This window comes from Styela clava, chromosome 3 (genome assembly GCF_964204865.1).
Source record: "Styela clava chromosome 3, kaStyClav1.hap1.2, whole genome shotgun sequence".
NCBI lineage: Eukaryota > Metazoa > Chordata > Ascidiacea > Stolidobranchia > Styelidae > Styela > Styela clava.
This window is the reverse complement of record NC_135252.1, coordinates 23,933,284-23,948,526: the sequence shown is the minus strand read 5'-3', so window position 1 is coordinate 23,948,526 and position 15,243 is coordinate 23,933,284. Positions and strand designations below refer to the sequence as shown.

The window sequence follows — 15,243 nt, the reverse complement described above, 5'->3', positions numbered from 1 at the left end:
GTTCGCCATATGATCGAGTCGTATAATTGCTATCCTGCGATGGAAAACAGTCTAACAATGCTCAAAATAAAATTGCGCGCGAGATAGCCTTCTTCAATAGACTATTGAGCGCCCTAATTTACAACTTATCTCTTTCCAGGTCTCAACCAATACGTAAGTATGACAGTTAAATGCCTACAACGCTTTTTTTTTTCTTCAACTATCAGACCCATAACAAACGCTGAATACCTTCATTCGTATATTTCACAATGTACCATATATTGCCACAATGGTCGAGTTCACATTTATTATATCAATCCAATTGAAGACACCGTTTATACACAGTAAAATATCTAAGTGAAATGCCGCCTTGAAATAGACTTATTCTTAAATGGCTATAATTCTATATACATAATTGCATGACTGTACTATATACCTCCGTGAGAAAATAATGAAGATAGCACCATATAACATAAAAACATCAATAATTTAGGCAGTACTTGTACGGTAGAGGGTGGATTATGACGCCGTTCGCGAAGGTGCTATGACATCACAATTTTATTATGACGTCATATCTTGTGTACTGTACCCCATCTTTGACTACCACAGACTAAGTAGCGAGGCTGTATACCAGTGGCGGCGCGTGGTCATTTTGACAACCGGGGCAAGCTACTGCGGGACCAAGTCACCCCCATCTACGGGGACAGGATGAGCGCTGTAAGTTCTCCCATCATTTTATGAGTATAAAAACCATTCCATCGGTAACAACCAATCGGCATTGTGTCGTCATAATTTCGGGGCTAGCCCCGATCGGCCCCGATGATTTAGTAAAAGAAACAGAAAACAAACGAGACAAACGCGGCGAGTGGAAGATAAAAGGGAGAATACGATATACAATGAGCAACCGGGGCAAAATCGGCGTCGCCCCGTCGACGTTCGGCGAAGGCTTTGCGAGCGAAAAATGAACCATGTCGGGAGAATATGGCTAGTGTAGACAGTCTGTGCAACCGATATTGAGGTATTTCGAATATTTTTTATTATACCGAAAAAACAACCGGGGCATTGCCCCGGTCGGCCCTATTGACGCGCCGCCACTGCTGTATACACACTAATCTGAGGACAGAATCCAGAGGCCCATCCAGTTATTCTATGGTAAGTACGACGACACCGTTTATAAGCCCTATTAATAATACCAGTAACAACATACCCACCATAACATACAGACAATGGGACCACTACAAAATCAAATATTTTAGGACAATACGATTACTTTCATTTAAAAATTTACCCCAAAGTGTACTTGACTGCACTCATCTAAAGCCCTACTAGTCATAACGACAAATACGGACGGTCACATACATGCAGTGGGTCCACACAAAAATGAAATGTGACTTCACTGTCAGAGAGATGCGCTTAAACATTCAACGAAGATACCTAAAACAAGCGCTGAAACAAATAAAGACTGTCATACACGGGTCTACGGAAATAAATTAATGTGCCCGAAACATTTTTAAATAATATATTTTTCGACCAAATATTACTTCATTGCTGAAATATTTCCCTGTTTAGCAAATTTTTCGAAGTCTAGAATAAATAGACATATTAAATATGAAATTTAAATGATATTCTTGGTTAAAACTTAATATTTGGCACTAGACTATAGAATTAAAAATCGCTTTTGTGTGCAATCAAAGGATTCCTCTTCTCTCACGCCTCGTATTCTGCAAGAATCTCGTCCAATTCCGCATCTGCAAATATAAAATATTGGACTTTGACATTCCACCTCTATTCTTAACCTGCAAGAGAGCGGCTCAACAGCCCGCTGCGGAGGAGGTCTTTCAAATGGCGATTCGGATAATATCCCTATTCCCAACATACTGTCTACATCAGTGCTCTTCAACAGGGATTCCGCGGAACCCTAGGGCAGGGCTACTCAACTATTTTTATCGAAGGTCCGCAAACAAAACTTCAAAATTATTTTGGGTCCGGTCTTTCCAGAACTGATATTTCGGCATCCTTAAACGAGCATTTCCTCGACCGACTAATTATGTTTATTATGGTGTTATATTTCTTTTCCTATATATTCAAAACTATGAAAGTCATTTTATGATAGGAAAGTCAAAAAGTGGGGCTAATGATCCAAAATAAATAATTAGGTGCGGTCTAAATCCAATACTCGGAAGGTCCGGATTCGGACCGCGGTCCGCCAGTTAAGTAGCCCTGCGGCCCTGCCCTAGGGTTCCTTAATACATGCAGTGGGGTTCCGTCAGTTTATATGGTTCCTTAGGGGTTCCGCGTTTTTTTTTTAGTGGGATTCATTTCTTTCTTCAGCATGTTGATGTGTCGTTGTGAAGTTGTATAAAGAGTGTAGACATGAGTATGAGAATTCAAAAAGATTGCAAAGGAAATGCAAGAACAACCTAGTCATTAAATTTCACGCTTGTTGCCTTCTTTCTCTTTCGTTGTTGAAGTAGAAATATTCAAATTACAAATATATATTTCGTGTTACGAGTATTTCGTGTTCTATTTTAATTTTGTTAATTGGGGTTCCATAAAAATCGAAAAATCCTATCAGGGGTTCCACAATAACAAAAAAGTTGAAGAGCACTGGTCTAGCTGGAAGCCTAATAGCTAAGGCCGGGCATTTTCGAATACCTTGTGATTTCAGAATCGAATCAAATAATTTTTTCGAATCGAATCTAATCTCGAATACTTGGAAATATATAATTGTAAGCGACTTTTTTTTATAGTAATCGGTCCTCTTAACAAATGAATTAGGACATAGAATACATCCCTCAGACAGATTACTGAGCGTTCACACAGAATAACAAACAAGTTTTATCAATAACTCACTACAGAAAATTATCATATGTTAGAATTTCGTTGACAAAATATGACTTCAATGAACAAAAAATGAGGAATTCGCCTAGGCCCTAGATCATTGGCGGAAAGAAAAAAACGAGATGGCGGCGATTCGAAATTTAGCTTTGAACCGATTCGAATAATTTACTATTCGATTCGAATATTCGATTTGAAATGCCCAGCCCTACTAATAGCACGCCACGGAAACTGCCATTCAACCAACGATGTCCATTCCTATCCTGATGTATTGGATGCTCTAATAATTATCTAAGGACAACTAGGGCATGAAACTCACCCGAAGAGAGATTCAGTCCTTCAATGAGTTTCACAAGTTTATTCGCCATTTCAGACATCTTCGATTTCATATCATCTCCCTTCTTCGGCGCTGTAAATGGCGGTATAAATAAATACAAGTGTGTCATTATTGAATATACGACGGTGAAATGTCAAAGTGGTTAAAAATACGACAGCACTGAAAGGTCAGACGTCGGAAATTGGAATTATGGGACAAACGCCCCAAATGCTTAAGACCTTATTGATAGCTTATAGCTCTCCTACGCCAGGGTTCGGCAACCTTTTGTCGCTCGCGGGTCAAAATTAATAGTTGCAAGTCATTGGCGGGCCGCACATATTTTTAGAAAGTTGTAAGCCGAAGGGATAAGACTTTTTATAACAAAAATCAAGCAGTGATACATCTCTGAAATAGAATATTGATTTATTTTCTCATTGCATCTCAAAACAATTCCATTTAAATATTTTCAGTGGCATTGAACCCTTTGCATTTAGCATCAACTTTTCTGCGTTTTGTTGCAATTTGTCTAATTATAATTAAATTATAGGCTCATTAAACGAGTAATTGTAAATTATATACTAGGTTAGGTTATAATATAATTTCGTCTAAAGAATAAAATCGTCAGAACGGCTGCTTTGTTACTATAATTCAGTGAAGCGTCGCGGGCTGGATTATATTACTCCGCGGGCCGGCCCGCGGGCACTGGGTTGCCGATCCCTGTCCTATGCTTACCTTCAGTCTTATCTGCCTTTTTTTTAGTTTCCTTCGCTTCTTCGGTCGCTTTGTGAGCCTGTTTAGAACAAAAATAATAAAACTCTGAACTCACTTGCTAAGTTCATAAAATGCAAGAAAAGAATAAACGAGAATATAGGTCAGAGACCGAAGACCTATCGATCGAAAATCAAGGGATCCTCCAAAACAGCGCTCTTACTCCATAGTGACACCTTGTGTCCCATCTCTAATTAATAAATGACTCGCTAATTATACGACATAATTCATTCAAAATCAATAGGCTTCTGGTACGACATTAGATGAATGCACATGCAAAATCTGGAGCAGAGTCAATCTCGCTATCGTGAGATATCGTGACAAAACAAAATATGTTATAAATTGTTGAATGGATCCTTACGAAATCCGGCGCTGCGGAAATATGTGCACCAAGATGACGCACAACCTGAACCCTAACCTGTTACACATACTATGTTCAGGTTTTGAGGTTTTAAAGAGGGGAAAAAGTGAGAAAATTACAATAATAAGTTCATTAAAATAGAAGAGAAAAATGAGATAACAAAATGGCGAATTAAACAAGAGAATTGTGAAAAAAAAGATAACACAAGAACACGGGTTGCTATCTACGACGGCGCTCCAGAAGTATGTGTACCAATATTGAATAAAATCACATCAAGTTGTGTGAAGGAACTAAATCTCTGGGCAGAGGGTATATTCACTTGGCTGACACAGATGGTCCACGAACTCGTAATAGAATTATAATATAGAAAATCGCAATAAAATTACATCAAGTTGTGTAAAGGGACTGAAACCTATGGACAGGGGGTATAATCACTTGGCTAACACAACACTCTCCGAACGCGTAATTGAACTATAATATCGGAATAAAATTAAGACCTAACCCTAACCTAGTACACATACTACGAGAGTACCTTTTCAACACCCTCATATTCAACGGTCATTTAAAATTACGTTGAACGACAAAATACAACATATTGTGCGGTTATTAATTTCTGAGATGATCCTTACCGTATCAGCTGCTTTTTCTGCTTTTTCAACCGCTTCCTTTGCCTTCTCTCCCCCTTTTTCTGCTGCAACTTTCTTGGCGCTCTCGTGGGCTTCTTTGGCGTTTTTCTCCGATTCTTTTGCTTTTTCTACGGCTTTTGTGGCTGATTTTTTTGTCTCGTCTTTTTTAGCAAGAAGTCCTTTGAAGAAATCAACTGCTGATTGGTCTTTCGATTCTCTAAAAATGTAGAAAGATATTGTATTTTAACTGCAGTCTCTCGCCAGCCGACTTGTTATAAGGTGCTGGTGCTCCCGAAGTATGCGAACCAAGCTGGCGGACATCGGAACGTAACATGGGTAACAGGTTAGGGTTAGGCGAAAAGTTTTTCCAATTTTCCTTATTTTAGTCCTATTATCAGTTCGAAGACTAGCCAAGAGCCTCCCGTAGTATTTATACCTAAAATTATGGCCTAACCCTAACCTATACACATATTACATTCCGATGTCCGCCATCTTGGTTCGCATACTTCGGGAGCCCCAAGGTGCTTTTAGTTATACTATGGTACAAGGGGTGGCCAACACGTCTATCACCACGGTGTGAGTGATCGATCGCGTATAGTTTTTGGCAAATTTGATGATATACTAAAAATTATCTTCAACTGCATGGTGTTCACATAGGGATTGTTCTGCATTTCAAAAGAGAATGCGGCATATAAAAAAAAACGATATACCCTGAAGTGAAATATATTTTATTCACAACTTCAACAGTGACATCAGAATGTCCTTTCAATTTTGAAATTTGATTTTTTGTACTCGTTTATTTTTGTGTGTGGCTTTATTATCGATCAGTCAACCGAAAGGTGTTACGAAGATTTTGGTCGATCCAGGTCAACGATAGGCTGGCAACCCTGAGTGAATTATTCGAACTCACAACCGTTAACTCACCTATTTTCTTTGTAGTATTTGCGAGCAAGCTTTATCCATGGCTTCCCTCCCTTCTTTTTCTTATCTTTTTTATCCTTCTTTTCCTGAATAATTAATAATTCACAATAATAAATTTTTCGCTCAGACAGATAAGAGTTATATATTTATCCCGGGGAGAAGAAAGCCGATAGGACGGCTTATCCATATGACGAACCACGGCCTCTCATCCGGTTACCATTCCATGCGGATTATGGGATTTTGTAACTGTCCAAATGAGCAATAAAGCCATTATTAAAATTTGACAATGACAAGCAGCAAATACACGTAAGTCGTTAAAAAAATTACTTTACTCAGGTAAAATAGTAAAAGTAATTAAGGACACACTTTTCTTATCAGTAATCCCGAAGTATGTGAACCAAGATGGCGGACAACGGAACGTAGTATGTGTACCAGGTTAGGGTTAGGACATAATTTTAGATGAACTACTACGGGAGTCATTTGGCTAGTCTTCGAACTCGTAATAGAACTAAAATAAGAAAAATTGGAATAAAATTATGGCGGCCCAACTTTAAACTGGTACACATACTACGTTCCGGTGTCCGCCATCTTGGTTCACATACTTCGGGATCGCCCTCTTATCAGCCGTGAAACTTACCGCCTTTTCATCCTCCTTCGTATCCTCTTTCTTCTCGCCTTTGGCTTCTGTAGCGGCTTTTTCTACTTCCTCTTTCTACCAATACAATACATATATTTAAAAAAAAATTCAACTTTTTATTATTCTAACAAGTATTACTCAAAATAATACTGATAGAAAAGTTGCAGGGAATGATGATATTGCAGGAAATCCATTTAAAGCGCGGCAGTTGTACGACTGGTGAAAAACTTTAATTATCAAGTTAAATTATCAGAATTATCTGGAAATTTGGGGCTCCCGAAGTATGCGAACCAAGATGGCGGACATCGGAATGTAATATGTGTACTAGGTTAGGGTTAGGCCATAATTTTAGGTATAAATACTACGAGAGGCTCTTGGCTAGTCTTCGAACTGATAATAGGACTAAAATAAAGAAAATTGGAAAAAAATTATCGCCTAACCCTAACCTGTTACCCATGTTACGTTCCGATGTCCGCCATCTTGGTTCGCATACTTCGGGAGCACCGGAAATTTTATTGTCAGGAAGTTATTTAAAAGTTGAAAAACGAAACTAGGATAAGGATTGTCTAGGAAGTATGAGCTTCACTGATATTGTTATAGCACAGTGGTTCTTAAACCCTAAGTTGCGCCCAGTTTTTATGATTATTCAAGTCTCGCGCCCCCTCAAAAACACTAGCTAACAAAAAGCTACAAATAACAGATAGTACGACAAAAGTATCTTTTACTCAAAAAACACGTTGAAAATACGTGGATGGAACGTAAATAATGAAAAAAATTAATATTAATTTTATAATTTTATTTTAGTGCAATTGTTTTTGACCAAATAGGAAATGTAAATATCCAAAATGAGATAGTCAAGATATAATCTAACAATATGTTTTTTCTAATCAGTCCTACGTCTTCCACAAAAAGTTTCTACGCCCGAGCGCCCATCCCCCTTGTGGGGCGCGCCTCATCGTTTAAGGACTACTGTTATAGAGTATCGAGAGATGCGCCACTTGAAATATATTTCAAACTATACTGTCTGGGAAATTAACAAAAAGCATCTTGCTAAGACTCACCGCTTTAGCCTTGACTTCATCCTTTGCTTCGTTTACCGCTTCTTTCTACAATAAAAAGAGTTATATGAATATCGGTTTAATTTATCTTCTCACATGGAAATAAAATTCAGATTTTTTTACGATTTTTGTTCGCGCCAAACGCTTAGAACGAGGCTTTGTACCAGTAGCCACTGCTACATAACGATATGTAAGGAAATATATAACAGATAAATTATTGGTCACAATTTTTCTAAATGAATATGAAATATTAAATCTGTATAATTCAAGAGCCTTGCTACACAAATCTATTTCTGCGACACTGGGTACAGTATTTTGCTCCGTCTTCGTCCTTCTGGATCCATATGCATACAATGCAAGAACGATGTAGTAACAATAAAGACGAGAATATCGGTCAGAGACCGAAGACTTATCGATCGAAAGTTAGGGGATCCACCAAAACAGCGCTCTTACTCCATAGTGACACCTTGTGTCCCATCACTAATTAATTAATACCTCGCTAATTATACTACATAATTCATCCAAAATCAATAGGCTTCTGTTCCGAGATAAGATGAATGCACATGCAAAATCTGGAGCAGATACAATCTCGCTTTCGTGAGATATCGCGTGCATCTAACAGACAAACAAACAGACAGACAGACAGACAAATACCTATCAATATACTTACCGATTAAAATCGATAAGTAATGACCATACACTAATTAATTCAAGAGTCCTGCTGCACACTAACACAAATGTATTTCCGTAACGTTTCGTCTGACCAAAATCAGACTTCCTCAGACAAGCAGTTTACAACAATGACAAGATAAGTGACAAAAATAGATAATGAGCTTGACGCATCACATTGCCTATTAGGAAATCGAACCCTGGTCAGACGAAACATCATATAAAAACATTTATGTCATAATTCTACCAAATGATAAAATATCAGATAGAATTTCCGGTATTTGCAAAAGACCTAGTTTGAGAAGTCCTGGCATAGAATAAGGATAATTAGTTAGTCTCACGTAACCCTTATTTCTGAATGAAGATAGTTACGAAATACACTTGAATTTGAATAGTATTTTGCTTTGGGAACACTCACCGCCTTATCTTTGACTTCATCTTTTGCTACCTCTTTCACCGCTTCCTTCTGTAAAGTTAATCAATTCGAATTAAAATTCTTACACTAACATATTATACAATATTTACACATAAATTATAACAAGTAACTAATCCTAAATATTTCTGTCCGTAGACAAAACAAATTCAATAACAGTTTCAATAATGTCCATGCTACTAAGCACTTCTTCTCTGTTTTTTTGTGTCACGCTGTATATTATGACAGATCAATTAATATGTGCGAGACTGGTTGGTTTTTACTGTCAGGGAAATTACAACAAAAATTACAAGTAAAAATACAAGTTAAAAAAATGAAAGAATCTCAAAAACCTACTGCTTTATCCTTGACTTCATCCTTTGCTTCGTTCACGGCTTCTTTCTGAAATAGGAATCGAAAAAGTCATTCCTGCTAGAAGAAAACAAATTTTATCGAATAATTATCATTTTAAGTTTGAAGAAAACATTAGGTACTGTGTAATTGAGGATGAAAATATTCAAGTGCATATCATAACACTCGTGCACAGTGACGTATCTACGTAAAATGACGCCCATGATAAAGTTTGAAAATGCGCCCCCACGATCGTTGATGGACAATTTTTAACGATGTCTGCCATATTCTAGATACGCCTCTGCTCGTGTATATTGCTGTTGTACAGTTACATGGTTTATTCGGTGCTCCACAAGGATGCGCACCAAGATGTCGCACAACCTAAATCCTAATAGGTACACACATACTATGTTCAGGTTGTGCGACATCTTGGTGCGCATACTTCTTGAGGTCCGTCTATTCAATGTCTTTCGACCAGAATCATGCTCGATAGCATATTGTTATGTACGGTTTTTGGCATACGGGTAAAATTGCTTATAGTTTAGTGGTTTCCAAAGTTGATTGACCGGGGGCTAAAATTAGAAGCAGGAGGATATTCGCGGCCAAGAGAAGAAATCGCCCGCAAGGCGCGACCTGTATGTAATCTTAATACTTGTACGTATAATCAAAAGACCGGTATAATTGAATTGTTACGAAAATACACGTGCTTGAACTGTGATAATGACGTAACAATTGACGGTAATCTAGAACGCAAAGACGTAAAAACATTAGGTGGAAAACTATTTCACTCAAGTTTGGCGAAACATAATATTAAATCGTTACGCAGGCACTAATTGGCCAGCGAGCCATGGTTCAAACCACAATCGAGACCACGAAAGTTACATACAGTCAGTCACAGCATAACTCACCGCTTTGTCTTTCACTTCTTCTTTTGCGACTTCCTTGACTGCTTCTTTCTGAAAATATAAATGACAAAAATTTTATCAATCCGTACACTGAAATTTTCCAAAAACTTCTCGTAAAAGAGGAAAAAAGTGTTATCATGCAGACTTGCACTGAACAAAGCTTCAAAAGTATGAAAACCGGCAAATTTGTAAGTGGAATGATCAGGCCCGTTGGATCGGCAATAAATTTTGTTTTTGTAATATTCAAGCAAAAAAGGTTCTCAATAGCAAGCCAGGAAACGCCGGGTTTTCAGTAAATCGCTGAAAAATATAGACGAAATGGAGAGAATTTATGTTTCACTGGAAATGCCCCAGAATTGACATTATTTTTCTTTTATTTATATTTGAGGATGGGGGGGAGGGGGGGGGGGGGGGTGGTGGGCTATGCCTCATGTCCAACAAATACGGACTCACCGCTTTATCTGTTACTTCTTTCTTGACGGCATCCTTCACTTCGGCTTTCTGTAATATTGAAAGATTGATTTTAGAGTCAAGGGGTCCCTGAATTCTTTGATTTTATGGCTGAATGCCAATAACCCAAACGGTATTATAACGCTAGATTTAAACTATTTATTCCTCATAGTCGCATGGCGACAAAATGCGAAATAATTAAAAACTATGACGCCATAATTTGCTTCAAATTTCCCAGTTTCGTCAAAAAGCTTGAAATATTTACAGCAATCTAGTCGAGGTTGCGGGTATTAGTGTGAAATTGCTTCATTACTTAGCGATCTTGATCGATAAGTATAGGTATTTTTGTCTGTTTGTTTGTCTGTTGGACACTTTCGTATGTTACGCGATATCTCACGAAAGCGAGACTGAATCTGCTCCAAATTTTGTATGTGCATTCATCATATTTCGGAACAAGATCCTGTTGATTTTGGATTAATTATGCCGTTTAATTAGCTAGTGAATAATTAATTAGTGATGCGAAGATCGATAAGTCGGCAGTCTCTAGTCGCTATCTCGTTTACTCATCGTTTGTCATAATGCTATTAAAAGAAATAGGAATAGTCCAATGCTTCTGGTGTAACATAATATTTTGCTTCAGCGGTTAAATGGTAGATGTTTCGTCTGTATACTGGATTTTCCCGCGCAGGTTCGAACCCGGCTCACAGCGTTTTTAAGTTCTACTCATAGGCATAGGATTCTTTTTAAATACCCAGAATGAGATGGTATCGTGCATTTTGTCTAGCATTGGTGGCTCAGTGGTAGAATTCTCGCTTGCCACGCGGAGGGCCCGGGTCCGATTCCCGGTCAATGCAAAGCGATTTATAGTGTTTAGATTGATTGAGTTTGATGGAAGACATGGCCCGCCCGATGTTGCCACAACCTAATCAAAATAGAATTTTGATGTTTTAGGTAAAAATTGCTCAAGGAATTTGTGGAGATTGCATTAAATTTAGTTGTGGCACGCGGTATATTGTTTTCCACCGTTGCACTGTTAATATTGTTCATAAAATGTTACTTTTTAAGTCACACTCACATGGCCCGCCAGTCTAGGTGGGCAACATTTTTGGCCCCTGGTTCAAAAACCTTGCTCACCCCAGGTCTACAGTAACAAACTCACCGCTTTGTCTTTTTCTTCGTTAACGACTTTCTTTACTTCGTCTTTCTGTTATAATGAAAAGATTGATTAATAAATATAAAGTTGGACCTTTGTCTCCCGATTTGAGACCTATAAATTTTACCTCTAAATCCCCTTTGTCTCCCGATTTGGGATGTAAAGTCAGTGGTTTTTGAACTTTGTGCATTTCATGACCCATTTTAGAAACTCTCAACACTTGATATAAATGTAGTATATAATTCAAAAACGTTCTAGAAATAAGCGTCACCTAACGTCACAATGAGGTATATTACATCAGGGCTTCCCACACTTTCGAGGTCGCGACCACTTCGAATATTCTGTATTAAAAATTTTTGCTACCCCTGTTAAGTCAGCATTGTTATGAAGCGCGCCCCTTCTCTGGTCGTATGTATTCTCTCGAAATCGCGAGATTAATATTTTGCACTAGTTTCAATAGTCGTGTTTCGAATCAAAAGTCTGAAAAAGCACTATATATAATACTCTGTGGGAAATTGGTGTGCTCTTTGAGATCCCTATAATTCGGTTCGCGCCCACATGCGGGATCGCGACCCCCAGTTTGAGAAATCTTGTATTACATAATAATAACGTTTACAATTTAAAGGTGAACTAGTAAATAGGTACATAAATTAGGTCGTTTAAATTTTTGAATTTTGGGAAGCAGTACTGTTAGGACATTTACATGCGTTTACTCACCGCCGCCTTTTGCACTTCTTCTTTCTGAAATGTAAAATTAGGATTTAATATTCCTATACGCTTTGAGCTTCTATTTTGAAAATCTCACAGAATTCGAAAAGGAGGTGCAAGTCTCGATATCGGGGATTCGTATGAAAAGAAGAAACGACTTTTATTTGGTATTTCATCCAGAATTTCGCTATATTTTACTTTTTTATCGAAACAATGTTTTTATTACTCCAGGAAAGACCTAAATTTTCCAGCGAAAGAATAAATCTCCCAGCAATTTCAAATTTACAGCTTTAAAATGCTTACTTTAGAGTGATTTTCTAAGAAAATATGAAAAAATTGTTCAAACTTACAGCCGCCGTTTTCGCTTCCTTCTTTACCTCTTCTTTCTACAGCAAGAAAATAAAAATAAATCAGAATTAGAATTTACATCCCCTGAGCTAACTAATTTTGTTCGCCCACTCTACGTCAAGTTGTTTAAATGGAATGAAATCTATGGGCAGGGTTATATTCATTTGGCTAACACAGACAGCCCCGAACTCGTAATAGAACTAAAATAGGGAAATCGAAATGAAATTATGGCCTAACCATAACCTGGCACACACACTACGGGAGTACATCCCTGCCTCAGGCACATTTTATAAGCAATTTTTCATAATTGTGGGCGTGGGGAAGAAATATTTCCTGTGGTCATAATTCAAACAGACAATTGTAGTTTCGGTTGCAAATTTCACAACTTGATCATTCTGCTCTTTGAATAGCCTTTGTAGGGTCAAGACCTGACTTGGGCAAACTGCGGCCCGCGAGCCAAATCCGGCCTGATGGGCAACTCAATCTGGCCCACCAGCGGCTATCACAAGCAAGCTAAAATCAAATTTTGATGTTTCGGCTAAAAAAAAATAGCTCAAGGAATTTGTTAAGATTGCAATTTAAATTAGTTTTGACATGAAACTTAGGTATTGTTTTTCACCTTTGCTTTTGTAACACTGTAAATATTAAAAACTTGTAACTACAGACAATCTGGCAACTTACCGCTGTATCCTTGGCTGCTTTTTTCACTTCTTTTTCCTGAAAAAATAAAAAAAAATGGTGAAACCTTACTGCATACAGAAGTTTGATATACAACACGTAAGGCGAAATGTCTTGAAATTATAAATTGGTAATATTATTTCAAATATGGCTTATTTGGAATATTTCAAAAGCATCTTGCGCTGATTAATTAATTATTAGTCAGTCAGTAGTTTATTTTATCACAAATCGACATTACACAAGTACACATCCAATGACACATTGGACAAAAATAACTAGGAAAAATAAAAAAATATGCATTTCAGTGTGAAGGAAGACGCGATAAACTAGTCATGGTTATCGAGAAGCCTCACCTATGAAGGAAAGAGTCTAACATTAGAAACATTAGATTGAAAAAGTTTGAGAACCACTGAGCGTGCCATGTTAATGAAGCTTACGTAGTGACATACATTTTCTGAAATGAGTGGACATGTTGTTAGAGAGTCCAATACAAAATAGAACCCCCTCACTGAATATATCTCCAACCCTCGCAAAACAAAGACTAAATTTGAATAACCGATTTCATGATCGTAATTGACTCACCGCTGTATCTTTTGCTGCTTTTTTCACTTCCTTTTTCTGAAATATAACAAACAAATTAGATATATTCGACTCCATTTTGGTGAATCGTAATTTTCTGAATTGTATAAACCAGGGGTGTGCAACCTGCGGGGCAAATGCGGTCCGAAAGAACAATTTGTGCGGCCTGTGAAACGAGTTTTTAATATAGTTTAATCTTTTTTTTTTTTGTGTGTGTGCAACTACTGGAAAGCCTTTGTTGAATAAAGGTGCGGCCTGCGGTTTCATCCATTAATTTGTATCTGGCCCTCCTGTATTATAGGTTGGACACCCAGATCCAAATGGATCTCTACTCTTAAATATGGGTTAAAAACATTGGGACTCCAAGGAGATCAAAATAAAAACTTTGACTTTAAATACTATGGTATTGACAACAAAAGTTTATTTTTTCCTACGAGTCCCTTTAGCTTTAATTTTAGCAAAAAAGCCGGACTTCGACTACACTGCCCAGCAAATGGGGTTTGTAATAGGTCACCGGTTTTTAACCGGTTTGCGTAAGTTTTATAACTCTTACCGCTTCCTTTTCTGCCTCTCCCTTTACAGCCTCCTTTGCGACTTCTTTCACCGCTTCTTTCTAGGAATAAAAATAGACGCTTTGCAAATTATGACATCAACAATGTCCCCAAGAACATGGGCCATGACAAACCTTTCTGCTGCCCCGATGCGAGTTCCTAATAATGATGCCACGCAAAACAAATCATAGATGTGGTTATACATGAGAATGAATAAATGTCGAGTTATATATATGTTTGTGATGGTATTATTTAAATACTCAAACTAGGCAACAAACTTCTGCCCGTTCGCCCCATTTTGCTGCAAAACAAGTATTTGTGATTAAAAACAGTTGAGTTTATAGGGTTAGAGTATGCTCCTTATTAACGAATCTTTTTTAAATAAAAAGGTCCTTTAAAAAAACAACTGTTTTTATCACAAATACTTGTTTTACAGCAAATTGTCCTTGCGGCGATTTTTCGTGTGCAGCGAAATTTCCTGCGGCGAGATTTCCTAGATCCATACAAAACAAGGACCTCCCGAAGTATGTGTACCAAGATGGCGCACAACCTGAACACAATATGTGTACCCGGTCAGGGTTCAGGTTCAGGGTACCGCGGGACCATACAAAACAATACATGTGCACATTTCGTGCACAAGAACACTCACCGCCTTCTCCTTTGTCTTGTCCTCTGCCAACGTTGCAGCCAGTAGGGCAAGTGAGAAAAATATAACTAATTGTAATTTCATATTGATTTAGGACTGAAATTTGAAAAGAAAAAATACATTTCAAGAAGTGGTGATTGGATCAAAGATTTTTAGAACGTGTTCTCCTTCATATCGTACTCATTAACAACGGGTTCCCTCATTTCAGAAACCCGTGCCAAACCTTTAGCCTTATAATTATATAAGAACATAATATGAGATTGCATAATAAGAAAATTTGATTCTGAAA

The 15,243-nt window shown here is 37.7% G+C and overlaps 1 protein-coding gene across 1 annotated transcript; it reads right to left on the bottom strand.

The window, feature by feature from the left end:
- Nucleotides 1–1,119: 1,119 nt before the first annotated feature.
- Nucleotides 1,120–15,038, bottom strand: LOC120342747 (uncharacterized). The gene is made up of 18 exons (XM_078110784.1): nucleotides 14,958–15,038; nucleotides 14,311–14,370; nucleotides 13,761–13,796; nucleotides 13,182–13,217; nucleotides 12,503–12,538; nucleotides 12,162–12,185; nucleotides 11,451–11,495; nucleotides 10,295–10,342; nucleotides 9,845–9,892; nucleotides 8,943–8,987; nucleotides 8,592–8,639; nucleotides 7,508–7,552; nucleotides 6,447–6,521; nucleotides 5,813–5,895; nucleotides 4,892–5,105; nucleotides 3,866–3,923; nucleotides 3,137–3,226; nucleotides 1,120–1,727 (listed from the first exon to the last, which is right to left on the bottom strand). The coding sequence occupies exons 1-18, from the start codon at nucleotides 15,036–15,038 to the stop codon at nucleotides 1,687–1,689; spliced, it is 1,113 nt and encodes a 370-aa protein (XP_077966910.1). The 3' UTR covers nucleotides 1,120–1,686.
- Between the last annotated feature and the right edge of the window lie 205 nt (nucleotides 15,039–15,243).